The sequence below is a fragment of the Drosophila takahashii genome, chromosome X (assembly GCF_030179915.1).
Source record: "Drosophila takahashii strain IR98-3 E-12201 chromosome X, DtakHiC1v2, whole genome shotgun sequence".
NCBI lineage: Eukaryota > Metazoa > Arthropoda > Insecta > Diptera > Drosophilidae > Drosophila > Drosophila takahashii.
In genome coordinates, this window is record NC_091683.1 from 14,083,504 (window position 1) to 14,110,902 (window position 27,399).

The window sequence follows — 27,399 nt, forward strand, 5'->3', positions numbered from 1 at the left end:
TCGGCATTCTCGAATCGGATCGGATGGGAGATCTCTCGGGAGAAAAGAAAAGAGACTATTGGCGGAACGGCAGAGTGGGGAATCCACCGCAGTCTCGAGATTATGCGTGGATTTTCCATCGCCGCTAACTGGTTTTCTCAGTGGTGATTCGTTTGTTTTCGCTGCCTTTCGAGAGAACAACAACAGAACAGATCGTAAACAAATCTCTGAGGATGGATCAAGGGCAGCATGACGATCATGATCACAGAGCATGCAGCCAGAATCTATTTCAAAAGTTAATTTTGTATAATAAATTTCCAAAATGTAACCACAATTGTGGAAAAAATTTAAGTACTAAGTAATTAAATATATATTTTAGGGGCGTTAAGTTTTATATATATTCTATAGAATATTAGCACTGATTTTATGAGTGAGAGATGCCAAGTGCCTGTAGCAAAGGTACTTAAATCTTATAGCTTATAATAGTTACGATCTCTACTTAAAACCCAAATAATTGTTAGAGTTAAAAGACATCCCATTTTTTTTATCTTAATTTTGATTATCTTTTTTTATTATTACAAATTCGATGAGTTGACAAGTGGAGAGCACCTGCGGTCAGTTCAAATGCACCGCCAGTGGAAAAAAAGGAGGCACGGCCGATGAAAATCGGGTATTCGGATTAATCAGTCCTTTGTTCGAACTGCAGATACAGATACAGATACTATTTTTGGGACTGGTATTGGTATGGGTTTCGGTTTCGGTTTCGGGATGCAAGGGTTATGTTCTGTGTTCTTGACTAAGCACTCAAAGCCAACAAAGAGCGCTCGCTCTTTCTGCTTTTCTGCTTTTGCTCTCGGCCTGCCCGACTGCTTTTGCTTTGCTGATTTGCTGCTTTGCTTTTGGACTTCTCTCGAGCTGAAAGCTGAAACTTTGCATTGTTTGGCCGGCGATGGCAGCGCTGTCGACGTCGCCGTTTGGGCGGTTTTCCTTTTTAAAAACGACGATGGACTGAGCCGTGTTTTAGTTCTGTTTGCAAAACGCAGTCACTTGGACGTGCCCCAAAATAAACAGCGATCTTGGAGTCCAGTGATATTTTTTCGAATTGTTTGTTCAGTGTAAGTGTCGTCTTGATTCTTGAGTTTTGAATCTCGTGTCGCGCCATCTGCTCCGCTGATTGAAAACTATAAAGACTGTTGAGATATTTTCAAATAATAAATATTAAAAACGCCTCGACAGCACCCAATTGCTCGCCGACGCGTGCTTGTGTGCAATTAATTTGAATTTAAATCCATCGAGGGGTACCATATTTCGAATTCTCGATAGTTTTTCTGTGTCAGTGCCAAAGCGATCGATCGATCGATCGAACCAGAGAATTACCCCATCAGATCTCGAAGCAGAGTGTAAGTTGGCCGGGGAATATGAATCAGTTTTGAGTAGGGGAAGACCAGGAAACCGCAGAGTTATTAATTGAAAAAATTCCCATGAACAAGATGGGTAATTAAAAGTCCTCAGTATAATCTGTAGGAATCAAGGAAGTATAAAGGAAATAATACCTTAAAATCGAAGAAGAGGCGAAGAAATCTTAACGATCATCTCCTAACTAGCCGTATAAAGCTCAAAAACTCTCATTAAAAACCCACTAGTCCCATTGAGACTGCCTTCAAAGCGATGATCCCGCCAAATATACACCCATATTACGATCCAGTGAAAGCCAAGTGCCAAAAGTAAACAATCGTGATTAGGCTTCTATGCAAAAAAAAAAAAAAATAAGACTTGCTTGTCATTAATAAACGGCAATAAGCTTCCACATTCGTTTGAAAAGATTTCAGGGGGAATTGCGGGGAACTTGGGGCACTTGAAAATACAACGCAAACCATTAAAAGAGTCTGTTTGAGCTACAAAATATTGACGCAACTCGGTTGCTGTCAACAAATTACAAAAAGCGACACTCCCACATCCGAGAGCTAATGAAGCCCGAAGTTTGGACTATCTTATCGGCCGAGAGCAGGAAGGAAAACCCCCCCAAAAAAAAAAGAAACCTACAGACTCCCAGTTCCAGACGAAAAAATCGATCCAACGATCGATTGGTTGAAACGACGTGAATAAGGTAGCAAGCGGGCAATTTGTTCGAGCGTGTTGTATAAATTTGGCCTTATCTCGAAAAATTGAAAGCTCGCTTTAAATAGGAATTTATTAAACAAATTCTGGCAATCATTTAATTTCGCCATCGACATCGACACGATTCGTATTTGTTCTCACATATTGCAAGCAGAATTTCTGGTGGGCGTCTTTTGAGAAGCCCCCAGTCCCCCCAGAATGGGAGGTCATATTGTTGTGGGCAGTCACGAAGATCCGAGATCCGAACGGAATGCAAAAATCTAGAAATATATTATGGAAAAGTTAAAATTGCTAATGAACACTGGCACTTGCATAAGTGTGTCTGATTTTGATTAACATTCCCTTTTCAATAATTTATATGAGCTCTTTCCGATATTAGCAATGCACTTGGAAGGTCGTTTGATCTATCTGTTCCCTATTGGGAATATCACTTCATTTCTTTGGGCACATTTCTATAATATATCAGAATGTCAGAATCTTTAGTTGAGCAATTAGAAAGGTTGCTCAGGTGTCGCAGATAATTAATTTTAATTGATAACTCTCGTTGGCATCGCTAATTGTTTGACCACTCCAATTATGCCTCAGAACCAAGATAGTCCGGCTATCTGGCATTTGATATTAATGAGTAATTTATGGCCCAATCCGTATGACTATTAAGTCTAATTGGAGACTGGATTGACTGCTGAAAGTAGGGTATCTCTGCTGTCGAAACCAGATGCCCTGTATCCCCATTTAATCGTCGTCCGCTTGATTTGCATTTGTCGAACAAGCGGAGACGACGTAATTACCCGTAATTCGGGTTATACAGTCCGGCAGTCAGTCATTTTAGTCGCTTTAGAACCCAAAGCCCCTCGAGATTGAGCAAACAGAAAGTCCGAGACGAGACGATGATGACTATCAAGTTTGCTTTTGTTGCACTCGGACTTGCTTTTATTTTCATCGGTTAGTTTATAGTGGTCGATACTCGTATTAATTTATGCTAATAGCGGAACGGTACGAAACGAAACGGATCGGTCGCATCGGTAGCCCTAAAGGTTCAGGTTCACTTTGGATCACGATTTGCGAATCCGATCGGCATTTGCATTTAGCATCTGGGTTCGAGACTGGGGACAGTTGCCAGGTGCGATCGCATTGACAGTCTGTAAAGTGTGTAATTCATTAAGTTCAGTTTCCGAACACCTGGCGTTAAGCACCGGAGAAATACCGAATACCAAACACCGGACCTGATTCATGGCCAGTTAATCTTCGACCTGCCAAATCCTCGCTTTTCAGTTGGGGGAGTGTCAGATCGAAGATCTCTTACTTGGTTCTATAGCTTTATAGTATATGATCTACTAAACCCAAAAAAAAAAAATAGTCATAAAAACAAAACTATTGTTACTGAGTTCTACACTATTAAGTGTCATATTTGTCTTAATAAGATGAGTTACTTTTCAAAGTATTAAATTGAAACTTTCGGTATAGAAATGAAACTACAAAATATGAAAAAATATGAAATTAATACTACTGAGAATAAAATTTGTATTTAGTATTAGGTCAATACCACGTTTTTATACAACATCTATTATATTTTTAGTACAACGCTTAGGGGAAGGGACCTGCACTTTCTCCCCTGAACACTTCAATTTATCCCAACTTTTGCCTGATTGATCCCCCCACTTATGCAAGCCTGGTCCACAGACATCCGGCATTTCTTCAGGTGGCGTCGCTAGCACTTAACACCTGGCCCATAATGGCAATGCAAACCATGTGATACGCCTGGCACTTAGCATTTGCTAACTGACCACACTCAATGGCAGTTCGCCAGCTGATGGCTTCATTTCAGGCGAGTGCCGTGAATAAATCAAATCAGAATCTGAATCAGAATCAGAAGCCAAAGGGGCGTTACCTAGTAACCCAGCAGAATTGAAATGTTCACACCGACAGGTGTCAAGGTCAACCCAATACGAACTACGTCACGGCATCTTAAGTGGCCCTAAATATCTCCCTCCCACAAGCCATTCAATTTAATTCCACTAAGTGGCTAATAATTGTGGGCGAAAACCAAGAGACACCTGCCTGGGCAGTAAATTAAGAATATTTATTCGCTATTTATTATTAAATCAGCATCTGGCTTTTAACTTCGGCTGCGAATATATCACCAGACAGCCCATTCATAATTGCTGGCCAGGTTAACCTTGACTGCGGTTACAAGTCGGGCTGATAAACCGCATTGTAAGCCAACTTAATTCAATTGTATAGTGTGCATAGTGCATAATGTGTAATGGGCATGCTTGACTGTCAAAGTGCTTTGCATAGACGACTTAAGAGGCTTATTAGTCGCAAGCTAATCGAATCGGGGTTAAGCATGACTCGAGCTTACCTATATCTCTATATCTACTCGTACAGCTAGAAAAATCCCAGAAGTACTTGGCTTTAATTGCCCGGGCCCATTGAGATTAAACGAGATTTTAATGGCAGTTTAAGGCGGCAGTCGGTGGAATTACCAAACTCAAGCGCCCACATATCGAATCAGAATCGGATATTCGCACATTAGTTAGTCATTCGAGGCAGCCAAGCCTGACCGTTCTTGGTCTAATCTTGTCACGAACATTAGCCAGGTCTGTAATGCTGTAAAATGGGGGCTCCGAGACATTCAAAGGCCCCATAATTTGGCATTGCGTGATGGGGGAGGTCAAAGTGGAGTATAGACATGGGTTCCAAAAGCGGAGCACTGACTTGATTCGCAAAATGCAATATTAATTGCGCCCAGGGCAATAATTAAATGCAAATTAGCAGTTTTATGCTTCGAACAATTCCATTTTCCACTAATTTCATTGTTCGAAAGACATATATTTTTCCTAGAAGTAGGTTCTAAGCATTAACGCTTCAATGAGCCCATAAACAGCGACTCAAATAGGTGTGGGCCTTATTCGATAGTTAATGCACGAACTGTAAATCCGATGGCCTTGCCAAAGAAAGCGAAAGAGGCTAGTTTTTCCAGTCACGTTCGCTCGGGAGTCCGGTTTTCGGGCTATTACGTTGGGAGCCTTGACATTGAACTGGAAATAGAAAACAAGATCTGTAATGGTTGATAGAATCCAAATAGGATCCACATAAGACGCTCCATTCCATCCGCACAATAGTCCAATGCCAAGGTTCTGTCTTGGTATTTCGCTAAGCCGACAACAATGACGAATAATGCCCCGCTTCCTACATCGAATCTGCATAAGACTTTAGACCAGGCCCAGACTCACGTGTGAGCTTTAATAGCCTTATATAATAGTACCCAAAACGGTGATGCTCGTATTTATAGCTCGATAAATGTCAACGCGCATCACGAAGCGATCAAGGTTGAGATATTTACAATGCTTTAATGGCTATTATTATTAAAATTGCAACGAACATTGGGCCAAAAACCCGCCTCGCTGCTCAGAGTTCCGAACTCGGAAGACAAAGACGGTTCTTTGTAAACATTTAGAGTTTGATTCGGTGAATCGATGCCCAGACAACGAGCAAATAGAGAACCGCTTTGCAATAGTCAAGCGGTCAATACACCGAGCATCCGCATTCTCGAGACCTTTTGTTCCACCGCATATCCGTCGGATAGCAAATGGCCATAGACCACTACTTACTATTTCTCCACCCATGTTCTCTGGGATTCTTGGGCCTGACCTTGGTGCTTTTTGACAGCTCGGCAATTGTAAGACACAAAAACTGAGAAAAAAAAGAAAGACAAAGAACAGCAAAAGCAAATTAACTTGATTGATTAAAGGAATTTCGGTACGCATGTTGGCGGGGCGGGTGTTTGACTGTCAAAAGTCTGAAGTTTTGGGCTTAGCCACAGACAACGATTATTATGAGGCTTTGCTTAATGGCGATTTGCCAAAAATTAACTTGCCGCCTGCGAGAATGGAGGGAATGGGAATGGGAAAGAAGCCAAATTGATTTAGGCACTTTACCGGGTAGCGCAGGTAAACGTTTTCGGATCATTTGGGAACCCATAGATATCCATAATTTTGCCACGTTTCCCTCTTTCGATTTCCTTGAAAGCTTTGGAGCTTGAAATATTAAGTCTAAGGTCGCCAAGAAGGCACAAATTGCTTCCTCAACTTGATATATTTATAATAATAATAACGATGCCTTTCCATTAACTGATTTATCATCAGTACAAGTACTTTATTCATTTTATAGTGAAATGCATGCGATCTTAACTTAATTGTCACCACCTGCATTGCTCCAATTGGAGATCATTATGCCCGCAAAGTATCCGGATAATGCTCGTTAGATACAGATATAGATATAGACCGCCCTCGTATCACGTACGCGTAATTGCCTTCACTTTCGTTACGCTGCGAGGGAGAATTATGGACGCTGTGCCAAGTTTTCAAGTTCCTTTCGAAATTCCAGTCACGACGCCGATCCGATCAGTCAAGTGCTATTGCGAGATTGCATTATGCAGCTGACCTGCGAGGCTGGTAGACTGGTAGACTCATTAATTGAGTGCCCGCAGATTATTTGTCATTATGTCGCGGCACTTGATTTTTAATTTTCTTCTTTATTCAACACTCCCGGTACAAATGAGAAATGAGGGGTAGATAGCCGGCCAATTGGGTTTGTGTACCTCCTTGTCGCGTTTGAATTGCTATTATAGAGATACTAATCATCCCTATCTCTCGCCCGCAGTCAACGGCCGCAAGATGATACCGGTTCTGGAGAAACTGAGCGGGTTCTACAACTCCTATGTGCTGGCCGTCCTGACCATCGGCTACATCCTCGGCGAACTCGGGCACTATCTGATCGGTGTGACCTCCAAGCAGACGGCCATTGAGCTGGACTACGGCGATCATGCCTGCCAGCAGAACACCTCCATGTTCAATCGCCACGAGCTGCCCACCCAGTGCTCGGCGGTGGGCAACGAGTCCAGCTGCTATGCGCTGGACTTCAATGGCACCGGCTACTGTGAGTGGAACTACAATGGCCTGGGCATCGACTACCAGATCCTGGCGGGACCCACGTTCATCCTGATCTTCACCATCGCCGGCGTCTTCATGGGCTTCGCAGCGGACAAGTACAATCGCGTCAAGATGCTGACCGTGTGCACGGTGATCTTTGGCCTGGCCATGATCCTGCAGGGAACCGTCAAGGAGTACTGGCAGCTGGTCCTGCTGCGCATGGTGATGGCCGCCGGCGAGTCCGGTTGCAATCCCCTGGCCACCGGCATCATGTCCGACATCTTTCCCGAGGACAAGCGCGCCCTGGTCATGGCCATCTTCAATTGGGGCATCTACGGGGGCTACGGCATCGCCTTCCCCGTGGGCCGCTACATCACCAAGCTGAACTTCTGGAATCTGGGCTGGCGTGTCTGCTACCTGGGCGCCGGTGTCCTGACCGTGATAATGGCCGCCCTGACGGGAACGACTCTGCGGGAGCCGGAACGCAAGGCCATCGGCGAGGGCGACAGGACGACGGCGAGCGGCAAGCCGGTGAGCCTGTGGCAGGTGATCAAGAGTCCCGCGATGATCATGCTGATGATAGCCGCCTCGATCCGTCACTGCGGCGGCATGACCTTTGCCTACAACGCCGATCTCTACTACAACACCTACTTTCCGGATGTCGACCTGGGTTGGTGGCTATTCGGCGTCACCATCGGCATTGGCAGCGTGGGCGTGGTGGTCGGTGGAATTGTGTCCGACAAGATTGTCGCCAAGATGGGCATTCGATCACGCGCCTTTGTGCTGGCCGTCAGCCAGCTGATTGCCACACTGCCCGCCTTCGGATCGGTGTACTTCGATCCCCTGTGGGCCATGATCACCCTGGGCCTGAGCTACTTCTTCGCCGAGATGTGGTTCGGCATTGTGTTCGCCATTGTGGTGGAGATTGTGCCGCTGCGCGTCCGCTCCTCAACGATTGGCGTCTTCCTGTTCGTGATGAACAACATTGGGGGCAATTTGCCCATCCTGGTGGACCCTGTGGCCAAGGTTTTGGGCTACCGCGGATCCATCATGATCTTCTACGCTGGATTCTACGGCATCAGTAAGTTAGCATGGTTACTTTTGCATACCAAAGGTAGTTACTCATCGTTATTTTCGCTTTTTATTTCAGGTTCCATCCTGTTCTTTATCACCTGCTTCCTGCTGGAGGGAAAGGCGGATGAGGAGCAGCAGCCGGAGTCGCCGAAGAGCCATCCGGACGCAGTGCTCAATGCACGCCACATGCACGGACATGATAATTCCGTGTTCTCCGTGGACGAGACCCTGCCCTCCAACGGACGTCCCGCCCAGCTGCCGCAGCATCTGCAGATGTCCGGCAACGGCTACGACAAGTCCCAGATTTCTCCGCCGCGACAGAACGGCGCCGAGAGCAGTAGACTATAGTTTAGCTTAGAGTCCAGAGAGCGTGTGTGTGTGTTTTTTTTTATTAACTACTATTATGGAATTATTACTTTGGGGGTGGTATGACCCCCCAAACATAGTCCTAAGTGAGGGGTGAACTCCCCTCGGAACACTGTATTTTTAGCGCGACAAATGTGTACTTAATTCGGCAGGCGATGACAAGTGTACAACTTTAATAAAGTGCTGTTTTGTTAATATCAATCTACTGCTTCTCACTCGCGGAATAATATACTTACCCAGTGTAGAGGACCCACAAGGTCGTCTATTGCCGCCTCTTGCTTTGCTATCCGAGTGCAAACAGTGAGTTGGTGTGTGTGGCAAAGTCCGCAGCTATCACACACTCCTTTTTTCACTGTTTTCTCAGTATGACCGTGCCGGGCAGTGGCGAGAATACTCGCAATCGATAGTCTTGAACATGCCATAAATTTGTAGGCTGTTGTGAAAATAATTGACAAACTTTGTGTACAAAATATATCTGTTTTGTGTATCTATAGTAAGCCCACAACTATCGATAGGTATCGATAACAAATAAAAACACCTATTGTTTTAATTTTAGTTATCAAGGAACCTTTGATCTCGATCTGTCACTTGTAAAAGTTTACTTGAAGGCTAGAATGTGAGTTTCAGTCATTCTAGAGCTGCTGTCCGTACGGAAACACCGAGAAAACGATAGCTAAAGCAAATTATCCAACTTGCACATCTTCCAAAAAAATATAATTCCGTTCCAAGAGCAGCAGTGATCATCGCTGTTCTGGTTGCGATACTCGCGATAGCATAGTTGCGGCGAACTCGGCGCGGCGAATTGAACCCGTAGGCGTGTCGGTGTGAGCACGTGCGTGTATCGGAATCGGCGCTATCCAAGGCTGTGTGGGTGCCCCGTATCTCGCCGGCAAATTGTGTGCTGCTCGGCGACAGCCATTTCAGCGTCAACTTTGGAGGTGTTCGCATCGACGCGTTTTTTTTTTACCAAGTCACAAGGCCAAATTGCACAGGAATAACGGAACAACGAAAGCGGCCGAGCTGAGGTAAGTACAGTTGGCCATTATTGTTTGTAATGCCAGTTAAGTTGTCCATAAAACGGGAAGTGAGCTGCAGAAAAAAGAAGAAAAAACAACCAACAACAACAACTGTACAGGCCAGCAACAAAACGGCATGCTCTCGTGTGATTTTATGTTCGTTTGTGTGTGCGTCGTATGTGCTTGAGCTTTTACGGGTGTGTTTTGTGTAAGTGTGTCTGCATAAGTTTCGCGCAGAACTTATCGTGAAGAATTATTTGGCCTAAAATGTGAACATGGGCCAACATTGCTGTCTTTATGGAGCGAAAAAAGGACGAAAAGGACATTCGCAACCAATTGATGGTTGATGAAAGCCAGCATGTGTTAATCGATAAATCGATTACACCTATCGATAACACACATTCGTTAAACGGCGAGGATAATTGAGGGTTTTTGGTTAGGGTCGGTACTATTGCTACACATTTAGTAAAAAAAAAAAACAAGAGAGAACGCTATACTCGAGTGCCCCGACTATCAGATACCCGTTACGCTGCCAACCAACTTTAAAACAATCAATAGTCAATCTATAGGTAAAGACAAAACAACTACATTTCAGCTTAAATCAGCGGTCGGCACACATACGATGACATTTTGTTTTATATATGTGTGAGTAATTTGCACTGGGCAGCTCATCGATGTGTGTGTGCAGACCGCTGTTCTACAGTGTACGTGAGCGAGCAGCGGCTGGGCAGAACAAAACCCTATGCTCACTTAATAGGACGCTGCCGACCGCTGGTTTAAATTAACATTCTGGTACCGAAACTGTGGGTACCAGTGGGCGTTAGAGTGATCGGGGAACCTTGATAAAACGAGCTTGCGCTGCGTATGAACCCCTAGAATCTGCATGCTTATTTCCAATCTTCTAGCTTTTATAGTTTCCGAAATCTCTGCGTTCATATGGACAGACAGGCGGACATGGCTAGATCCATGGTACAATTATAGAAGGTAGTCTCGTCGGCAAAATGTAGTCCGTTAACGGTACTGTCAGTCGTGCGAGTGAAAGGGATAGCGATACGAACGATTAGGCAGCCGACAAGACTACCTTCTATAGTTGTACCATGGCTAGATCCACTCGGCTAGTGATCCTGATCAAGAATATATTTACTTTGTTACATACTTTTCCACGAATACGATCAGGGTATTCCCTAACATGTTGAAAATGGTTCCTGTTGAATTTTCACACAGCTGTTATTTGTTGAAAAGTTTTACGAAACTTAAAACATGTGAAATTTGATTTATTATTGCTAGTTACTGTCTAAAATTGTTACCAAGGTAAAAAGAACTACAAATATGCATTCTAAGTTGATTTTGAAATAAATAATGTGTTCTGGTGATACTAAAATGTTACAGACTTGCCATGACTTTTAATAAAAAAGGTGACAGCTCTGGTTTTTAACAACTCAACAAAAATTTTAACTGATTAACAGCTGACCAACAACAATTCAACAATTCAGCAATTCAACAGTTTAGGGAATACCTGCGCTTGATATGCAGTATTTCAGTATGAGAAAGAGATGGCAATATCGCTCAAGCACGTTAATGGACTAAAAGCCGAACGATTAAGAAGCCGACGAGATTTCCTTCTATAATACCAAAATCCGTTGTGGTTCTTACGTACATCAATGCACAAAACCAACCGTTATCGCTTGGAAAAGATTTGTAATGTTACAAGGACATTTTGGTTTTGGAAACTATTTGCTTAAATACTAGCTTTTTTACTCTTGCATAGGGTATTATAATTTCAGTCAAAAGTTTGCAACGCTTTCCGACGTTTCCGACAACATAAAGTATTCTTGATGAACACCAAAAGCCGAGTCCATCTTGCCATGTTCGTCTGTCCGTTTGTATGCGAACTAGTCTCTCAGTTTTAAAGCTATCTCGATGAAACTTTTCCAAAAGTCTTCTTTATATTGCAAGTAGTACATTTGTCGGAAAGAGCCGGATCGGACCACTAATAGTAATAATAACTAATAGTAATAGTAACTAATTGTAACTTTGTAGGAAGTAGGCGTTTTGATTTTTGACAATTTAACAAAAACAAATTTTTTGAAAAGGCTGAACTGCAAGGGTATATAAATTTCGTCTGACCGAAAATAACTTCCTTTCTTGTTTACTCTAAAACAAGTAGATTTTAATTAATTATGCATTTTTTGACAAAGACCTTTAAATCGTTCTTGATTTAACTATTTTACTCGTAAAACTCATACCGGGAGTGTCAAAGAAATCTCTTCCAACCAAATTTCAACCTAAATCAAGTCTCGGTGTCACAGAAACCGTCCCAAAATCAAATGGGCGATTAAAATCAACTGTGTTAAAATGTAAAGTATTCCAGCGAATCTTTGGCTGGCATTGTTCTTCTTCAAATCCTCTTCAATCATTTTATAAACCAGTTGAATGTATTAACAGCTTAATTCAAGTATTATACACGCTACTCGTAGAGTAAAAGAGAAAACTGTATTCTTTAATGTATTACTGGTAAAAGAGTATATTCTTTGTCTGGATTATCGGCCGATTCGACCTAGCCAAGCCTAAACTTCGAGATCTCGGATTTTTTTAAATTCATTTATAATATAATTGCATCCTTCGAATAGAGTAGTATGATTTCAGAAAACAAACAACCTTAATCATTTTATTTATTTATTTTTTAAAAATACAAAGCTCTTTTTTAACTTAAAGTATAAATTTTCAATTTCTATATCGTTATATCGTACCTTTTAATATCCAAAAATATCGAATTATTCGTTCATTTATTATTTATGTTTAATGGCATCCTTTAACATTATGGCAGTATTTATTTGTATTATAATAATTTCCTTTTAAATTGGTTCCATTGGTGAAAACAATACCAATTCTAATTCTTTTTCATTCATTACTTGATTGGCATCCTTCATAACGTGTCCTTTCGTTTATCCAATGTGTACTAAATTAAATTATTTCGATTGGTGAAAACAATACCTTTTTATATCCATAATTCCAATTCTTTTTCATTCATTACTTCATTGGCGTCCTTCATAACGTGTCCTTTCGTTCATCCAATGTGTATACTGGAATAAGAAGGATTTAAAAAAGTTGATATTCAATAGGAACTGAGATAATAGTTTGCGTAGCAATTGACATTGCTGTTGACGCTGATGAAAAATTCCTTATTGCGCTATCTTGACCTGTTAACCACTTCATTACTGGTCGATTATAGATTTCTAGAAGGTTCCCGATTTCCGTTGTACAAGTTGCGAGTTGCGTTTCTTCATCCGTAACAACCCCTTTGAAAAGAAACTGCACCCTCCTTTCCTTTCATTTTGTTCGATCATTTCAACATCTTTGGCCGTCTTGATTTTGTGTGTGTATACTAGTTCGGAATTTCGCTGTATACACACGGTTCGTCTTTTATGTATTCGGTATTCTCAGATCTTTTAGTCAGGCAAGAAGGCGGATTTAAAAAGACGTATGTATTTCGCAATACAGTAGAATTAAGCAAGCTAAATACGATTGCTATTGAGTGAGTGATTGTTTAGAGGGTAAAACCTCCGAAACTCAAGCGTCGAATAAAATCTAGAAAGGCAGAAATGTAAGGAAGATCAGCAAGCTTGAAGCAACTTTTGATAATGCTGGGCAAATACTTTGGTATTATCAGCAGTTTTGGCTCGGATGTGCTCAGTAGGAATCGGGATTTCAATTCTTTCGCAACTTCCGATCGTACATATAGATAATCTATATTTGAGATCTGGACTGCCACGTCGATCTGGAATTCCCGGATTACTCGGACTGGTAGATCAGCACCAGGGGTCGCCTGAGGTTTGTACGTCGTATCAACGGAACTACGTATTTTCTTTGCGCCGTCCGTTCGTTTGTTATTTGATTTCGCTAGTTTTCCATGTACTTCAAGCAGACTTGTTGGGAAGACGAAGACCAGCTGTGAGCACACATGTTTAAGTGTATATTGTGCACTCGGTTGTTGTTGTTGTGCTCCAAACTTCGTTTCAAACCGCCGTTCAGGTAGGGGATTTGTGAAATACATATGCATGTATGTATGTACGATCTTCTGTTTGCCCTGTTTTTAATTGCGTTGCCGAGATCGCAACACCGTCAGATTTTTTTTTCTCTGCAAAAGCAACAACAACAGCGAAAATATCGATCGCCCTACGACACTAATACACTGACACTTGGGCAACCGCCACACGCACACCACTGCAGCTTGCGGCGAATTGAGTTCGCCGCAGTTAAATGCGCATTTCTTTTTCTCCTTGGCGCTCTCCTCTTCACTTATTTATTCGTAGATATTCTTGAAAGTGCTCGCTTGTTGTTGCATTCCTTGGTTTTGTTTAATGACTAATTTAGAGCGTGCGCGTGAGTTCGATGTCAGACATCGCAGAGTATCGCACTATCGATAGACGGGCGGGCGGGCGCAAAAATACTACAAAGTCGCAGTTGTTATTTTCAAAAAGGTTGCAAGCATTTAAAGTAAATAAATTCGTGTATTAAATTGGGGAGTTTTGTATGTGCCAGTACCTTAAGATAAATACAAGATAAAAGATATCGATTGTTATCGCATCCACCCGAATTCGGATTCGGATTCGGCGCCACAGTTGTTGTTGTCATTCGATTTAACGACGCCGTGAACTTTACATGTGTGCTGCTACAGCTACCCTTCCATCGAATCGAACGGTTAATTGAGTTGCGAAAAGAATGGAATGGCGTGGAAAGCGTAACGGTTTGGTTCTCTAATGTAGCTTCCAGATTACCGGTTCAATGATATAAAAGTGAGTGATGGATAGTTAGGAACCCCGGAAAAACCCCATTCCTGCCGCATAATAACCCCTAATCCCAATCCCGCAGAGGAGGAGGAGCACAGAATGGACGAGATCGAGGACGACGTGGTGGAGGTGGCCTGCGAGAGCAGCGGGATCGAGGAGAAGGTCAAGGCCAAGCTGCTGGAGATCCGTTCGTTTGTGCCCTTCATCCAGCGTGTGCGCATGGAGTACCAGAGGACCCTCTCAAATGTCCAGGGCCACCGGCTGGATTCTTTGATTGGTCTGCTGGAGCGCGAGTAAGTAGTGTAGTATATAGGAGTTATATAGGAGTAATCTCATACTCCTCCGTTTCAGCAATGTATCCATGAACACTCTAAACAAGATCGAGCGGATTGTGGAGAAGCTAAAGAACAGGTTCGAACCGGTAAGTGTGGATAAATCTTCATAAATATTCATATCCTAATCCTTGCATCCTTTGCATTCGCAGAGGATATCGGGGGAAGTCATTGAGATCAACGACCAGGCAGAGCCCGTGGCCAGGATAAAGTCGAGTCCCGGAGCACGAGCTTCCAAGCCGAACGGCCTAACCAACTCCCCATTGAATAGGCCAAAGGCCAAGCCTTCGCCCATCCCGCCTCCAGCAGCTGCCTCCCAGGCCAAGTCAAAGTCTGGAGCCTCCTCCTTGCCAGCGAAAAAGCCACCAAGACAGCAGACAACAGAGGAGCAGAAGCCCCCTGTCCAGGTTCCGGCTAAGCCAGTCCAGGATGCCAAGCCACCTGCCATTCCAGAGCTGCCATCGGCTGCCATCAAGTCATCTCCCCTCAATCGCGGAGTCCTGGCCGCCATGCAGGAGGCCCGCCTGGCGGAGAAGAAGCAGCGGGCCAGTGCCCAGCAAGCATCGCCGGTTAAAGCTCCGCCGGCAGAGTCGGATTTCACGCGTCGATCCGGTCCAGCGTCGCCGCAGTTCAGCCGCCGTTTGCCGGAGAAACCGCTGCAAACGGAAATCCCCGACTTTGTGCGTCGCAGCGCACCCTTTGTGCCCGGACTTTCGGTTCAGCCGGAGAAGGAGAAGGAGGCGGCCGACTCACCGGCTGCCCATTCGCTGGAGGAAGCCCGCAAGAAGCTGGCGGCGTTGCGGGGAGGAGCACTGATTGTGCCGGAAATGCCGCCCCTTCTCTCATCGAACAATAATGATCCGCGCGGCAAGAAGAGCAATCTTGGCGAGGCTAATCTCGGCCAGCCACTGCGGACGCCGCCACTGCATACGCCGCCACTGCGGACGCCGCCTTTGGTGACTCCGCCTCTGCAGACTCCTCCGCCCATTGTTCGCACTCCCTCGCCCATTCCGCCGCCGCCGAGCATGAGGATCGGCACTTGGGCCCCCTTCTCGAGCATTCCCCTGGCTGCCGCCGCGGCGAGGGAGCCCAGCATCGAGCCACGCGATCCTCGCGATCCTCGTGATCCTCGCATCTGGCAGAACAAAGCCTCCGCCCATTCACAGCAGAAGCCAAGCGCTCCAAGCGTCTACAGCGGCTACGAGGAGCCAGTCTCAAATGGCTGGCAGTCTGGGAATAGCAATAATAGCAATGTGAATGGGAATCCAAATGGAAATGGAAACTACAACAAGTCCAGCTGGAGTGGCGGTCAAAAGGGGAGCAGTGCGGCCAATGCAAGAGGATTTAGTGGCCATCAAAACGGTGGCTTTCGAGGCGGCTATCGTGGCGGTCACAGCCGTGGCTTCGGTAATCCAGGCAGCCGCTTCGAACGACCCGCCAACGATGTGCCCCGCACCTACGGCGAGCACCGCAAGGCCAAGGCGCGCGCCGAGGCGGAGGCCAAGGCCAAGGCGGCGGAGGAGGAGCGCCAGATGATGGCCGACATTCAGCGGCAGCTGGACGCCGAGGAGAAGCGCAGGCAGCGACTGCGAGAGGAGAGCGAGGCGGCGGCGGCGGCGGCGGCGACTGTTACACCGGTGCCGGAACTGGACACCTCCTACCGCAACGTAACGCTCGGTCCGTTGACCAAGAAGCTGGACTTTCGGATACCCAAGAAGACGCCGGCAGCAGCGGCAATCTCGGGAAATGGGGAAGGTGACAGCCCGGCCTCCGCCTCTCCCGCCTCCATTTCCTCCAGTTCCCCCGCAAGCAAATCCTGTGATGCCAGAAAGGACAGAGATACGGATAAGACTAAGGATAAGCCTAAGGATAAGGAGAAGGACAAGGACAAGAAGCATCACAAGTCGCAGGATAAAAAGTCCGAGAAGGGAAAGGGCAGCAAAGCCGAGAAGAAGGAGAAGAAGCGGCTGGAAAAGGAGAAGGAAAAGCAGAAGGAGCAGGAGAAGCAGAAGGAGCAGGAGAAGAAGGACAAGGACCAAACTCGCGACTTGGTGGACACGGAGAGCGTGGTCAGTGTAAACAGCTCGGAGAATACGGACAATGCGGACAATGCAGACAATACGGACAACCTGGAGAACGAGCCGCCGGTGAGCGAGGCCAACTCCTCGCCCGTTTCAGAGCTATTAGCCCCTAGTACTCCCGACATCAACCAGCCAGGACAGACGGGAAGCAAGGCAACGTCTTCAAAGCAACGGGAAGATGATAAAGACGAAGACGAAGACGAGGACATCTTTGACTCGCTGAAGAAGAAGCGCGCGGTAGCCACTGCTTCAGAGGAAAAGCCGGAAAAAGATAAGGAAAAAGAAGAGGAAGCTAAGCAGGAGGATGCCCTCCAGGCGGCGGAGGAGGAGGATAAACCGCCCAAGCTGTCCAAGCTAAAGATAGTCCTGGGTCCCAATGCCCATGCGCTAATTGTGCAGCCAGGCAAAGACGAACTGGAGGCCAAGGACCACAAGCCAGAAGAGCTAGAGGATCTCCACGATGAGCACGACGACGAGGAGGTGCCCGGCCCATCTCCCCAGCTCCTGCGCCGCATCATGCAGCGGCGCAACTCGATGGCTCCCACCGCCAGCAAGCCGCTGGTGGACAAGGCGGACATCTTCACGCCCAGCCTAATGTACGAGGATCTGCAGGAGCAGCGGCGCAAGTCGCAGAACGCCCGCAGTTTGGCCAATATGTTCGAGAGGACGAACGACAACTGCAGCGTGTCCACGCAGAACATCATCACTGGGAAGCGACGCACGCGCGGCCTGGAGGCAGGAACCTCCTTCAACGAGGTGCAGCTGAGTCGCAGCTGCTTTGGCCTGGGCCAGATTAACAGGACCCGGACGGCCAGGGCCAAGACACCAGCTCCAGCTGCTCCAGCTCCAGCTGCTTCTCTACCTGCTCCTGCTCCCACTCGCAAGCGGAGGAGGCAAACCACCTACAAGGAAACTCCAGAGGGAGATCCCAAAAAGCCACGTTTGGAAGGCGAGGAGGCGAAGGAAACTCCTGCCCATATGGAAACGGAAGAGATCTCCGCGGAGCCCGTGATCCCACCGCCGCCGGAGCCACCCAAGCCGCGCGCCAAGCCCCGCGCCAAGAAGCGCAACGAGCTGGACAAGCTGAACGAGGACATTGCGCAAATGTACTACGGCGAGGAGGTGCTGCGGGCCACCGGACGCAGGGCCTGCACGCGTCGCTCGCGCACTCCCTCGCAGACGCGATCGAGTAGCTCGCGAGCCTCGCCGGCGGGCGACAGCATCTCCAGCGTTTCCCTGGAGCGGGCCAGTCCCATCTTCATCCGGAATGTGGCGCGCAGGGGCAAGGCCTTTAGTCGCGGCGGCCTCAATCGCTCGTCCTTCCAGAAGCCACCTGTGATGAAGAAACAACGCTGCGAGGTGAAGATGAAGCGGTGTAAGCAGCTCAACGAGATGATGAAGAGGGAGGAGGAGAAGGAGCAGCAGGAGCAGCTGGAGAAACCAGCCAAGAAAGCCAAAAAGAAAAAGAAGAAGGAGGAAGTGCGCAATACGAATCCCGAATGGCACGCCAAGTCAAAGGCCTGCATCAAATGCGTCGTCTGCTCGAAGCCCGTGAGAAGGAGCCCCCTTTGCCACTACCTGCTGCATCACGCGGAGCACTACGCCGCCCGCCTGCCGCCGGGAGTGCTGGAGGAGCTGCGACTGGGACGAGGATGCCAACCCGACTACAGCATCTCGCTGAGAGGCCTGCACTCCCTGCACTTCACCTGCCCGTTCTGCCAGAAGGCCCTGCTCCTCACGCGCCAGAAACTGGGCGAGCATCTGGCCAACCACATGGGCGAGCCGCGCTACCAGTGCTCCCGCTGCCACTTCCCCCAGAACCGGCTCATCCGGCTCCAGGCCCACACGGCGTCCTGTGGCGCGGATGCCCAGCCGCAGAGTCATCTCACCAGTGGCCGGCTGCCCATGCAGGTGCACGTCTGTCATCTCTGTCAGTTTGTCCAGCAGGACAGGGGGAACATGGACAGGCATCTCTCGGAGCAGCACGGCCTGACCAAGGAGCAGTTGGAGAGCGTGGAACGGGAGGAGCTGATGCTCTGCTCCACGGAGGATGTGCCGGCTGCGAAGACACGGGAGGAAGGCAATGCCATCGTGAGGGATAAGCTGAGTGGCGGCTCCTCCTCCAGCACAACCATGGTGGCCAAGAAGCCGAGCAAGCAGCAGAAGAAGATCAAGATACGGTTCAAGAATATGGTTAAGAAATCCGTGCGTCTGGTGAAGCGGGAAAGGGAAGAGCGGGAGGAAGAAGAGCAGGAGGAGGAACAGGAGGAGGAGCCGGAGGAGGCAGAGGATCTGCACATGGCGGAGCTGCCGCAGCCGCCGCCCGAAAAAGAGCCCCTTTTGGTCATCAACGAGTGTCTGATTGACGAGGAAATGGAGGAGGAGCCGGCCATGCAAAACAAGAGCTTGATGGTGGATGAGAAGCCGCTGGTGCTGCGCGATTTGCTCGCTGACCTGGTGGAGTCATCATCTCGGCGAAGCGAGGAGGAAGAAGCAGTACCACCGCCAATGGAGGAAGAAGAAGCCGCCGCCGCCGATGAAGATGAAGATGTGGATGTGGATGTGGAGCAGGTGACGCCACCGCGACCGCCTTCCGTTGAGCTCGCTGCTCGGGCGGCTCGGGCCGTCAGCCTGGCCGAGTTGGACGCGGATCTACTGGATGGCATTGGCAGCGATGGCAGCGATGGCAGCGATGTTTCCGACATGGAGATTGAAGACGAACCCAGGGTGGCGGTGGTGGAAAATGAGGATGATGACGACGACGATGCGCTCACCGACGAGTGGGTGGATTTGGAGACGGCCAAGAGGGCCAAGGAGGCTAAGGCAACCAAGCCAACCAAGAGCATCTTCCAGAAGTTCAACCGCTTCTGCTCGCGCTTGAACAAGGCCACTCGGGTGGCCAGTGGCAAGTCGGTGGCCTCCAATGCGAGTCACAGCAGCGATGGCAGCAACGATGCGCCCGATCCCAGCGAGCTGATGCCCCGCATGCGACCTTTGGAGCCAGAGGAAGTGGCGGTTGATCCTCCAGCTGCTGCAGCATCTCCTCCAGCAGTAACTCGTCCCAAGGCGCCACCGCAGCGCGTGGAGAATGTGGCCTTTCGGAAGTCATCTCCTCCGGATGAGGAGCAAAATCAACAGGCTTCCTATTACTGCGTTCGCCCCGGTTGCACTTTTCTCTTCTCCAACGAACTCGAAGGCCTCGAGAATCACTTTGCCCGGGAACATCCCTCGGTTCGCTGGAGCGGCCAATGCGCCATCTGTCCGGAGTCCATGGTCCATCCATTGGGATCGGATCGCAGTATTTCCGAGGAGCTGCGTCACATGAGGGAGGAGCATATGGTGGAGAAAACTAATATGCCTCCTGAAGAGCCTCTCGTAGAAAACGCTACGATTGATCTTTCGGCAAGCGAACCTTTAGCCGTAGAACCTGATCCCGAACCAGAACCAGAACCCAATCCTGAACCTGTTCCCGTGCTTCCCAAGCTGCGGGTTCGTCGCTTCACTGGCGATCGCCTGGTGCCACCACCTGCGGAGCAGCAGCAGGAGGCAGAGAATCCACCCGCTGTGGAGGAGAATCCCCAGAGCAAAACGCCGAATGGAATGCTAAGGCATCTGCTGGCGGCGGAACCACGGCCACCCAACCAGCAGGTGGACTTGAATGCGGCCGGATTGGGCGAGTTCCTGTGCGCCAAGCCGACGGGAGAAGTGACGCCGCCGGCCGAAGAGCAGCCCGTGATAATCAACTACCAGAGTGGATTGGGCCTGTCCATCAGCCAGGTTTACAGCCGGGCTCAGATGAGCGCCGATCCCGGGCTGCTGCCAGCCGTGGAGAATCCTCAGGATCCCCAGGAGCCTCAGCAATTGGCCACACCGCCTGCACAAGTTCCAGAGGCGAATCGCAATCGATTCCGTTGCATGGCCAGCGGCTGCTCCTTCACCGCCTTAAAAGTGATGTTTGTGCGCGAGCACATGAAGTTCCACAGCTTCAGCTTCAGTACGGGCTACCTCAATTGCTCCTACTGCTCCCACGTGGCCGTCGATGTGGATGACTATCTGCGGCACGGCGTGATCATCCACGACCTGGCACCGCGCTCCGATCTGGAGGGCGACTCGGGTCCGCCCTCGGTTAGCCAGCAAATCCGCGACATGCTCAATCAGCGGAGCGGACGTCTGCCAACTGCCAGCGGAGCGGGAGCTCAGCAGCCCAGTAATCCGGAGGAGGCAGGAGGAGAATCAGCAGCAGCAGCAGCAGGAGGAGCAGCAGGAGGATCGGGAGCCGTCGGTCCGAATGGTCTGGTCTCCGTATCTGTGGCAATCACCGATCTGCTCAGACCCACGGGATACACTGGTGAGTAAACTTGTAAAGCCATACTGTAAAAACCGCGAATTCTTTAGGATGTTCATTTATAAATTTGCAAGATTACACGATTCAAAACCACGAATTCTTTAGGCGATAATGGTCACTTGTATAATTACTCGTACAACGCTGTCACTTTATCATACAATATAAAAAACCTCGAATTCTTGAGGAGATGATGGTCATTTATATATTTACTTGAATAACAGCATTCCCAATTGGGCTTTATCATAAAAGATGAAAAACCGCATATTCTTTATTCATATAACAGCATCACGGGAAATAGTTAGTGATATATTATTCTCTGATAGGTATAAACAAAACAGCGATGTACGAGACTAAAGTAAACGACTTGTTGTACATGTCAGAATGAAATAAATGTTTTTTTCTCGTGTCTTTTATTTAAATAGAATACTTCATATTTTATTTCTTGAGGAGATGATATATTTACTTAAATAACAGCATTCCCAATTGAGCTTTAACATAAAGGATGAAAAACCGCGAATTCTTTAGGTGATATGGTCATTTATATAACAGCATCACGGGAAATAGTTAATGATATATTCTCTGAACAGTGATGTCTTTTATTTAAATAGATTACTTTACATTTTATTTCACACATGTATAGTGCGTTAGAAATTTTCTTGTACTATATTTATGTATTGTTTTCCGAACCATGCTATGAAGTAAACTAATCCCCAATCTCCTCCTCCTTCTCCTTCTCAACCAGAGGACAAGCTGTATGCCTGCCCCCAGAAGGGATGCATCGGGCGGCTGTCGGAGGAGCAGTTCGTGAACCACCTGCGCTACCACATCCGCAGCACCCACCAGGGCAGCGAGCAGGTAAGGTGCAAGTACTGCACCAAGGAGATGCAGCCGCCGGCCCTGCGCACCCATCTGCAGCAGGCCCACGCCCGCCACACCATCTTCTGCGGCGTCTGCCTGGCGACGGCGGTGAACAAGCGCCTGATGCTCTACCACGTGCGCAACGAGCACGCGGATGCCTACGAGCTGGTCAACCGCCAGCTGCAGTTCATCCAGTTGCGCATGAAGCCCGATGCTCTCGCCAAGGGAGCCGCCACCGCCGTCCAGGTGGATTGCTATGTGGCCGCTGTGGAGCAGCCCTTTGGCGCCTACCAGATGCACAATTTCCAGCGCAAGCTCTTCGAGGAGCTCGCGCTGCGTCGTGACGGCACGAAGAGGGTCTTCCGTGGCTCAGAGGTTCGCCTTCTGCCTCGCATGCCGATCTTTGCCCAGCAGATGCGCTGTGCCGAGTGCCAATTTGCCACGACAGTGCGTACGGATCTCCAGGTGCATCTGTACAGGCACAAGGAGGAGGCCATTGCACAGGCCTACCAAACAGAGGAGCCGCCAGCTCAGTTGGAAGCAAACGAGGCGCCTGCCGAGGATTTACCAAGCACTTCCCAGGCCGCCGTGCAGTCGGATCCCCAAGTGCCCGGCAAGCACAGGATATTCAAGCCCCCCTACCAGTATGTTCCCTCCACAGCCCGCCACCGATGCGGCTTCATCCAGTGCCAGCGGCTGTTCGCATCGGAGACGGCGCTGCGCCAGCACATGGTCCAGCGGCACAAGTACTCCGAGGTGATCTACTGCCCCCACTGCCAGATGCGGCCCGGCCAGGTCAGCGTGGAGAAGTACCTGGCCCATCTGCTGATGCACAAGCGGCATGTCTACCAGTGCGGCGCCTGCAATCGCCACAACAGCAGGCGCGTGGCCATCGAGAAGCACATCCAGGACAGGCACTACAACCAGAACGTGGACGTGGTGGTGCATCGCCACAGTAGCTACGACAATTCGGTCTCCGCCCGCTGGCTAAAGACGCGTAAGTAATAAATCCTTAAATATAAACTTTATAAAAAGAGAAGAGAAAGTATCCACACACAATCAGCTGCTCTTCTTCTTAAGAATTCGCGTTTTTTGAAGAACGGATTTAAATATCCAACCAAGTATAAGTCTAAAAATCTAAACTTTTACTTGTTCCTAAGAATTCTAAAAAATCTATTTTAATATCGAACCTTTTCTTATACTTTGTTGGATATTTAAATCCGTTCTTTAAAAAACTGTGTGTCGATACTTTCTCTTCTCAGCTAAGCACATTTTTCTAATAGTTCATTAGATTAAAATGTCTAAATCGGTTCTCAATAACCGCGAATTCTTAAGAGTAAGAGGATACTTTTTCTACCTAAATTTCACGATCCTAGTGCTTGATTTTTTGGTTCAAAAAATAGATCAATAATCATTACTTACGGTCCCTGATAAATAGCCGTGGTCGTTACGACTTAAAAATTATTTTAAAAAAATTCTCGATGAAGAATTTTGTTGAGCCACACACTAATTTTATTTTATTTTTGATCGAAATAATAACAGTCAATTATTTTTCAACTTTTTTCCTTCTCCAGCCAAACTGGCGCGCCACGCCCTCATGGAGTACACGTGCAATCTGTGCCTGCTCTACTTTCCCACGGCCGTGCAGATCATGGCCCACGCGGAGTCCGTGCACGAGCGGAGCCACCAGTACCACTGTGCCCACTGCTCCTTCGGCGGCAACGAGGCCACCCGGATAATCGACCACATCCGGGCCGAGCATCCCGGGAAGCTGGTGCAGCCGGTGCAGGTCTACCACCGCATCGTGTGCAAGAACAAGCAGACGCTGGGCTTCCACTGCAGCCTGTGCCAGGAGTCGGCCAACAGCTTCCAGAAGATCTCGGCCCACTGCGAGGAGAAGCACGCGTCGCGCTTCAACTGGAAGTGTCCGCACTGCGACGTGGGCCACCTGCAGGAGCGCCACGTGGCCATACACATCACGGCAGCGCATCCCCAGGAAGTGGGGTTGTCAGTCAGCCAGTTTGAGCGCGTGGCCAACGAAATGCCGGATGATCTGAGCTGGGAGCTGGGCCAGCCCATTGAACCTACGGCTGATGAGGAGGAGGAGGAGGTGGAGGATGCTCAAGAGCAGCCGAAGGAGCTGGTGGCGGATAAGACAGGGAAATCTGGAGAGGAATCGGTAGAGAAGCCGTTGCCAGAGCAGCCACTGGTCGTGACGGAGGTGGTGGACCTGCTGGCCTCCTCCGACGAGTCCGAGGAGTCGGGCGAGAGTCAGGATGAGCCGGTGAGTTTGTAGAGCCCTGCATGAATGAATTCAATGAATTATTTTGTTTTATATAAGAAGGAATAATTAGAATTTTGAGTTTAATAGAATTGAATGAATTTGAATTTTGAGTTTACTAGAATTTAATTATGAATTATTTTGAATTTTTTGTTTTATATAAGAATGAATGAATTTGAATTTTGAGTTTAATAGAATTGAATGAATGAATGGCATGAATTCCGAATTAATTCAAACGACAATTTCATAACAAGAAGAAAGGGCCATAATTTTGTGATTAAATCTGCATGAATTTTATTTTCCAAGCAGTTAACATTGATTTGTTACAAATTTTCCACTTTTTGTTCTTAAAAGAAAGAACAAAAAATCGATAAAATTCAAAAAATTCATAAAAATGATTTCTTTATTCATTCAATTCGAAATGAATAAGGAAATAATTGAATTTATTTCACATAGAATAGAAACAAAATCAGAAATTTCATGGCATACTATGATAAAACAAAAATTTATTATCATAATACCTCGAAAAAGCCCAAATTAAGCTCAAAATCTAAATTAAAATAATAAAAATAAAAATGTATCTAAATCAACACCTTAGACGAGCTGAAGGCCTTAGCTGCTAGAGCTCTTAATCTCAGTTAGCTTATAGTCTTAACTTTAAGTTTGCTTTATATAAATAATTAAAATATTATCTTATCCCCCTAGAAAATCGTGGAGTTCGCCTGCACGCACTGCGACGAGACGTACCGGAACCTGCAGGATCTGCGCACCCAGCACTACGCATTGCGGCATCCCGAGCAGCCGTTCTACTTCCGCGTGCAGCCGCAGCTGCTCTGCACCGAGTGCAAGGACTTCAAAGCCAACGCGAAGGTGCTGCGCGAGGAGCACCTGGTCCGGGTGCACGCGGTGCGTCACTTTGTGGCGGCGGACATCCGGAAACCGGCGGAGTGCGCCTACTGCGACTACCGCTACCGGCACTGGCAGGATCTGGCGCAGCACATCAGCAGCGTGGGCCACATGCCCAACGACCTGAAGCACGTGACGAACGACGAGCTGGACGCCCTGATGCTGCTCAGTGCGAGCGGCAAGGGCGGCGCCCCCAACGAGTACTACCAGTGCAGTTTGTGCAGCGTGGTGATGCCCACGATGGCGGCGATTGCCCAGCACGGCCAGGTGGAGCACAGCAAGCCGGGCGAGCGCTTCTGCTTCCGGCAGCTGAAGGCGCGGGTGATCTACCACTGCTTCAAGTGCATGTTCACCTCCACCAGCGAGCTGACGACGCTGCGGCACATGGTCGAGCACTACGGTCGCTTCAAGGTCTGCCACTTTTGCACGCGGCCCCAGCTGGGCGGCTTCGATGAGTACATCCAGCACTGCTACACCTTCCATCGCGACGACGTGCATCGCTTCCGCGACGTGCACACGTTCGGCGACCTCAAGAAGTTCCTCATGCAGATGTACTACCAGTTCCAGAACGGCCTGATCATCACGAAGAGCAGCCTGCGCTACACGCGCTACAATTCGGACGCCATGATGCGCCGGCTGGTCCAGGAGCTGATGGCCAAGGCGCAGCGTCCGCCGATCCCGCGGCTGCACATTCGGCTCAAGGAGGCGCAGGAGGTGGAGGCGCAGACGGAGGAGGAACAGCCGCCGTTGGCTCGCATCGCCAAGCGGCGAAAGACGCTCAATCCGGACGAACTGATGCGGATATCGCGGCAGGAGGAGCAGCCACCTCAAGCTAAAAGGGTGGTCGTTATTGGCGCCTCCTCGTCCACTTCCTCACCGGCGACTGCCGCCAGTCGTCTGAATCTGCCTGCGGGAATTCCGACCGTCTCGCTGGTGGGCAACCAGGTGCGCGTCCTCAAGCGACGCAACAGCCACGTGGTCCGTTCCGGACCCTAAAAAAGCGACAAGCGAGACTAAGACCACATCATTATTACCATTTACTTTGGTTTACGATTACGATTACGATTATGTTTAATCAATTATTTGCGCTAGTTCCAAACTAATCGAGCATTGAAAAACCTTTTTTTTAATCCTAATTAAGAGCATATATTTACTACATTTGTAAGAGCAAAAGGAGGAGAGCAGGAGAGATAGATTTCGGAGACTATTACGCGTACGTCGGCCTCAATTAATTAAAGATATCGTTTTAAATATGCAAAGAGAAGGGTTTTTTCATCTATAAATTATATATATTAATAATTTATGTATATCTTAGCAAGCACCGTCGTGTTGGTACTGAAAGATGGGCGCCGAATGCCCCTGGCCGCGGCTCCTCTGCACGCTGGCGCAGCGCACCTGGTTGTGGAACTCGCAGGGCGTGGCGAAGGTCACCGGGCGTCCGTTGCGCAGCACGCAGACGGGTCGATAGTACCGTGGACAGCTGTACTCGCAGCTCTCCTCGTCCTCGTCCAGGTTGGCTTGGATCTGGGAGAGCAGCTCCTCGGCATCCTCCTCTTCATAGTCATCGTCATCCTCTTCCCCGTCCAACTGCGTGGAGTACTGATAGCCACCGGAATCCCCGTTGCCCTGGCTGTCCCGCCAGCTCCATTCCTCGACAATGGTGTGCTCCGTTCGCACCTCCACTCCTCCGGCGGACAGGAAGAAGATGGCCAGTAGAAGGGTCACGAGCATGTGACGCATGTTGCTTCCGCTGCCAAACGCTCGACTGGATTCGTCGCCACCCCGCAGCCGGAGCCACTTAAATAGACAATTTCACGGCAGTTGTTCAAATAAGTTCCGTACTTTTCGGTGCTTTCGATGTGACGCCACATATCAGCGACCGAATAATATGAATATTCAAAAGTGAATCAAGGCCACGAGCCGAAAGTTAACTGGGTTCAGTCCCAAAGCAGGCGGAGATTGGGAATGCCGCTGCATCGGATTGTTTAATATGAGCCAGAGCCCTGCGTGAATCATTCAATTTTTGTTTTATCATTGTGAATTTTTTGATTCGTTTAATTCAATTCTATGTGAAATTGAATGATTTTCTAATTCATTTCGAATTGAATGAATGAATGAATAACTTGCATTTAAGAATTCGCGGTCTCATTGTGTTGATGAATTCATGTATGGGTTCAATTTGTTTAGCAAACAAAAAACTACAAAATTTTTTAGGATGGTCAATATTCGTTCCTCTTGCCCTAAAGAATTCGCGGTGTCGTTGTATTAAAGAATTCATGTATATAGGTAAATACAAATTGCCACCATAGGAACAAACAT

The 27,399-nt window shown here is 48.0% G+C and overlaps 3 protein-coding genes and 2 long non-coding RNA genes across 8 annotated transcripts; 2 read left to right on the forward strand and 3 right to left on the reverse strand.

Moving 5' to 3' along the window:
• The first annotated feature begins 939 nt into the window (after positions 1-939).
• LOC108067498 (putative metabolite transport protein HI_1104) lies at positions 940-8,672 on the forward strand. The gene is made up of 3 exons (XM_017156539.3): positions 940-1,094; positions 6,763-8,112; positions 8,182-8,672. Exons 2-3 carry the CDS (start codon positions 6,777-6,779, stop codon positions 8,451-8,453), a joined length of 1,608 nt encoding a protein of 535 aa, XP_017012028.1. The 5' UTR covers positions 940-1,094; positions 6,763-6,776; the 3' UTR covers positions 8,454-8,672.
• Positions 4,251-9,132, reverse strand: LOC138913896 (uncharacterized). Of its 3 annotated transcripts, XR_011419769.1 has the most exons (3): positions 8,708-9,132; positions 5,712-5,793; positions 4,251-5,138 (listed from the first exon to the last, which is right to left on the reverse strand). It is a non-coding gene; the product is annotated as an uncharacterized lncRNA (long non-coding RNA). The 3 variants fall into 3 exon arrangements; XR_011419767.1 differs by lacking the exons at positions 4,251-5,138; positions 5,712-5,793 and adding an exon at positions 8,453-8,641; XR_011419768.1 differs by lacking the exons at positions 4,251-5,138; positions 5,712-5,793 and adding an exon at positions 8,453-8,654.
• sov (small ovary) lies at positions 9,128-26,344 on the forward strand. Of its 2 annotated transcripts, none has more exons than XM_070219052.1 (7): positions 9,128-9,496; positions 14,360-14,570; positions 14,629-14,698; positions 14,762-21,038; positions 21,778-22,890; positions 23,468-24,177; positions 24,880-26,344. In XM_070219052.1, exons 2-7 carry the CDS (start codon positions 14,377-14,379, stop codon positions 26,074-26,076), a joined length of 9,561 nt encoding a protein of 3,186 aa, XP_070075153.1. In that variant the 5' UTR covers positions 9,128-9,496; positions 14,360-14,376; the 3' UTR covers positions 26,077-26,344. The 2 variants fall into 2 exon arrangements, with proteins under 2 accessions (XP_070075153.1, XP_070075152.1); XM_070219051.1 differs by lacking the exon at positions 9,128-9,496 and adding an exon at positions 14,023-14,283.
• LOC138913895 (uncharacterized) lies at positions 12,151-13,880 on the reverse strand. Its single transcript, XR_011419766.1, has 2 exons — positions 13,144-13,880; positions 12,151-13,075 (listed from the first exon to the last, which is right to left on the reverse strand). It is a non-coding gene; the product is annotated as an uncharacterized lncRNA (long non-coding RNA).
• Positions 26,201-26,907, reverse strand: LOC108067520 (uncharacterized). Its single transcript, XM_017156570.3, has one exon. It carries the CDS (start codon positions 26,818-26,820, stop codon positions 26,392-26,394), a length of 429 nt encoding a protein of 142 aa, XP_017012059.2. The 5' UTR covers positions 26,821-26,907; the 3' UTR covers positions 26,201-26,391.
• Positions 26,908-27,399: the final 492 nt, after the last annotated feature.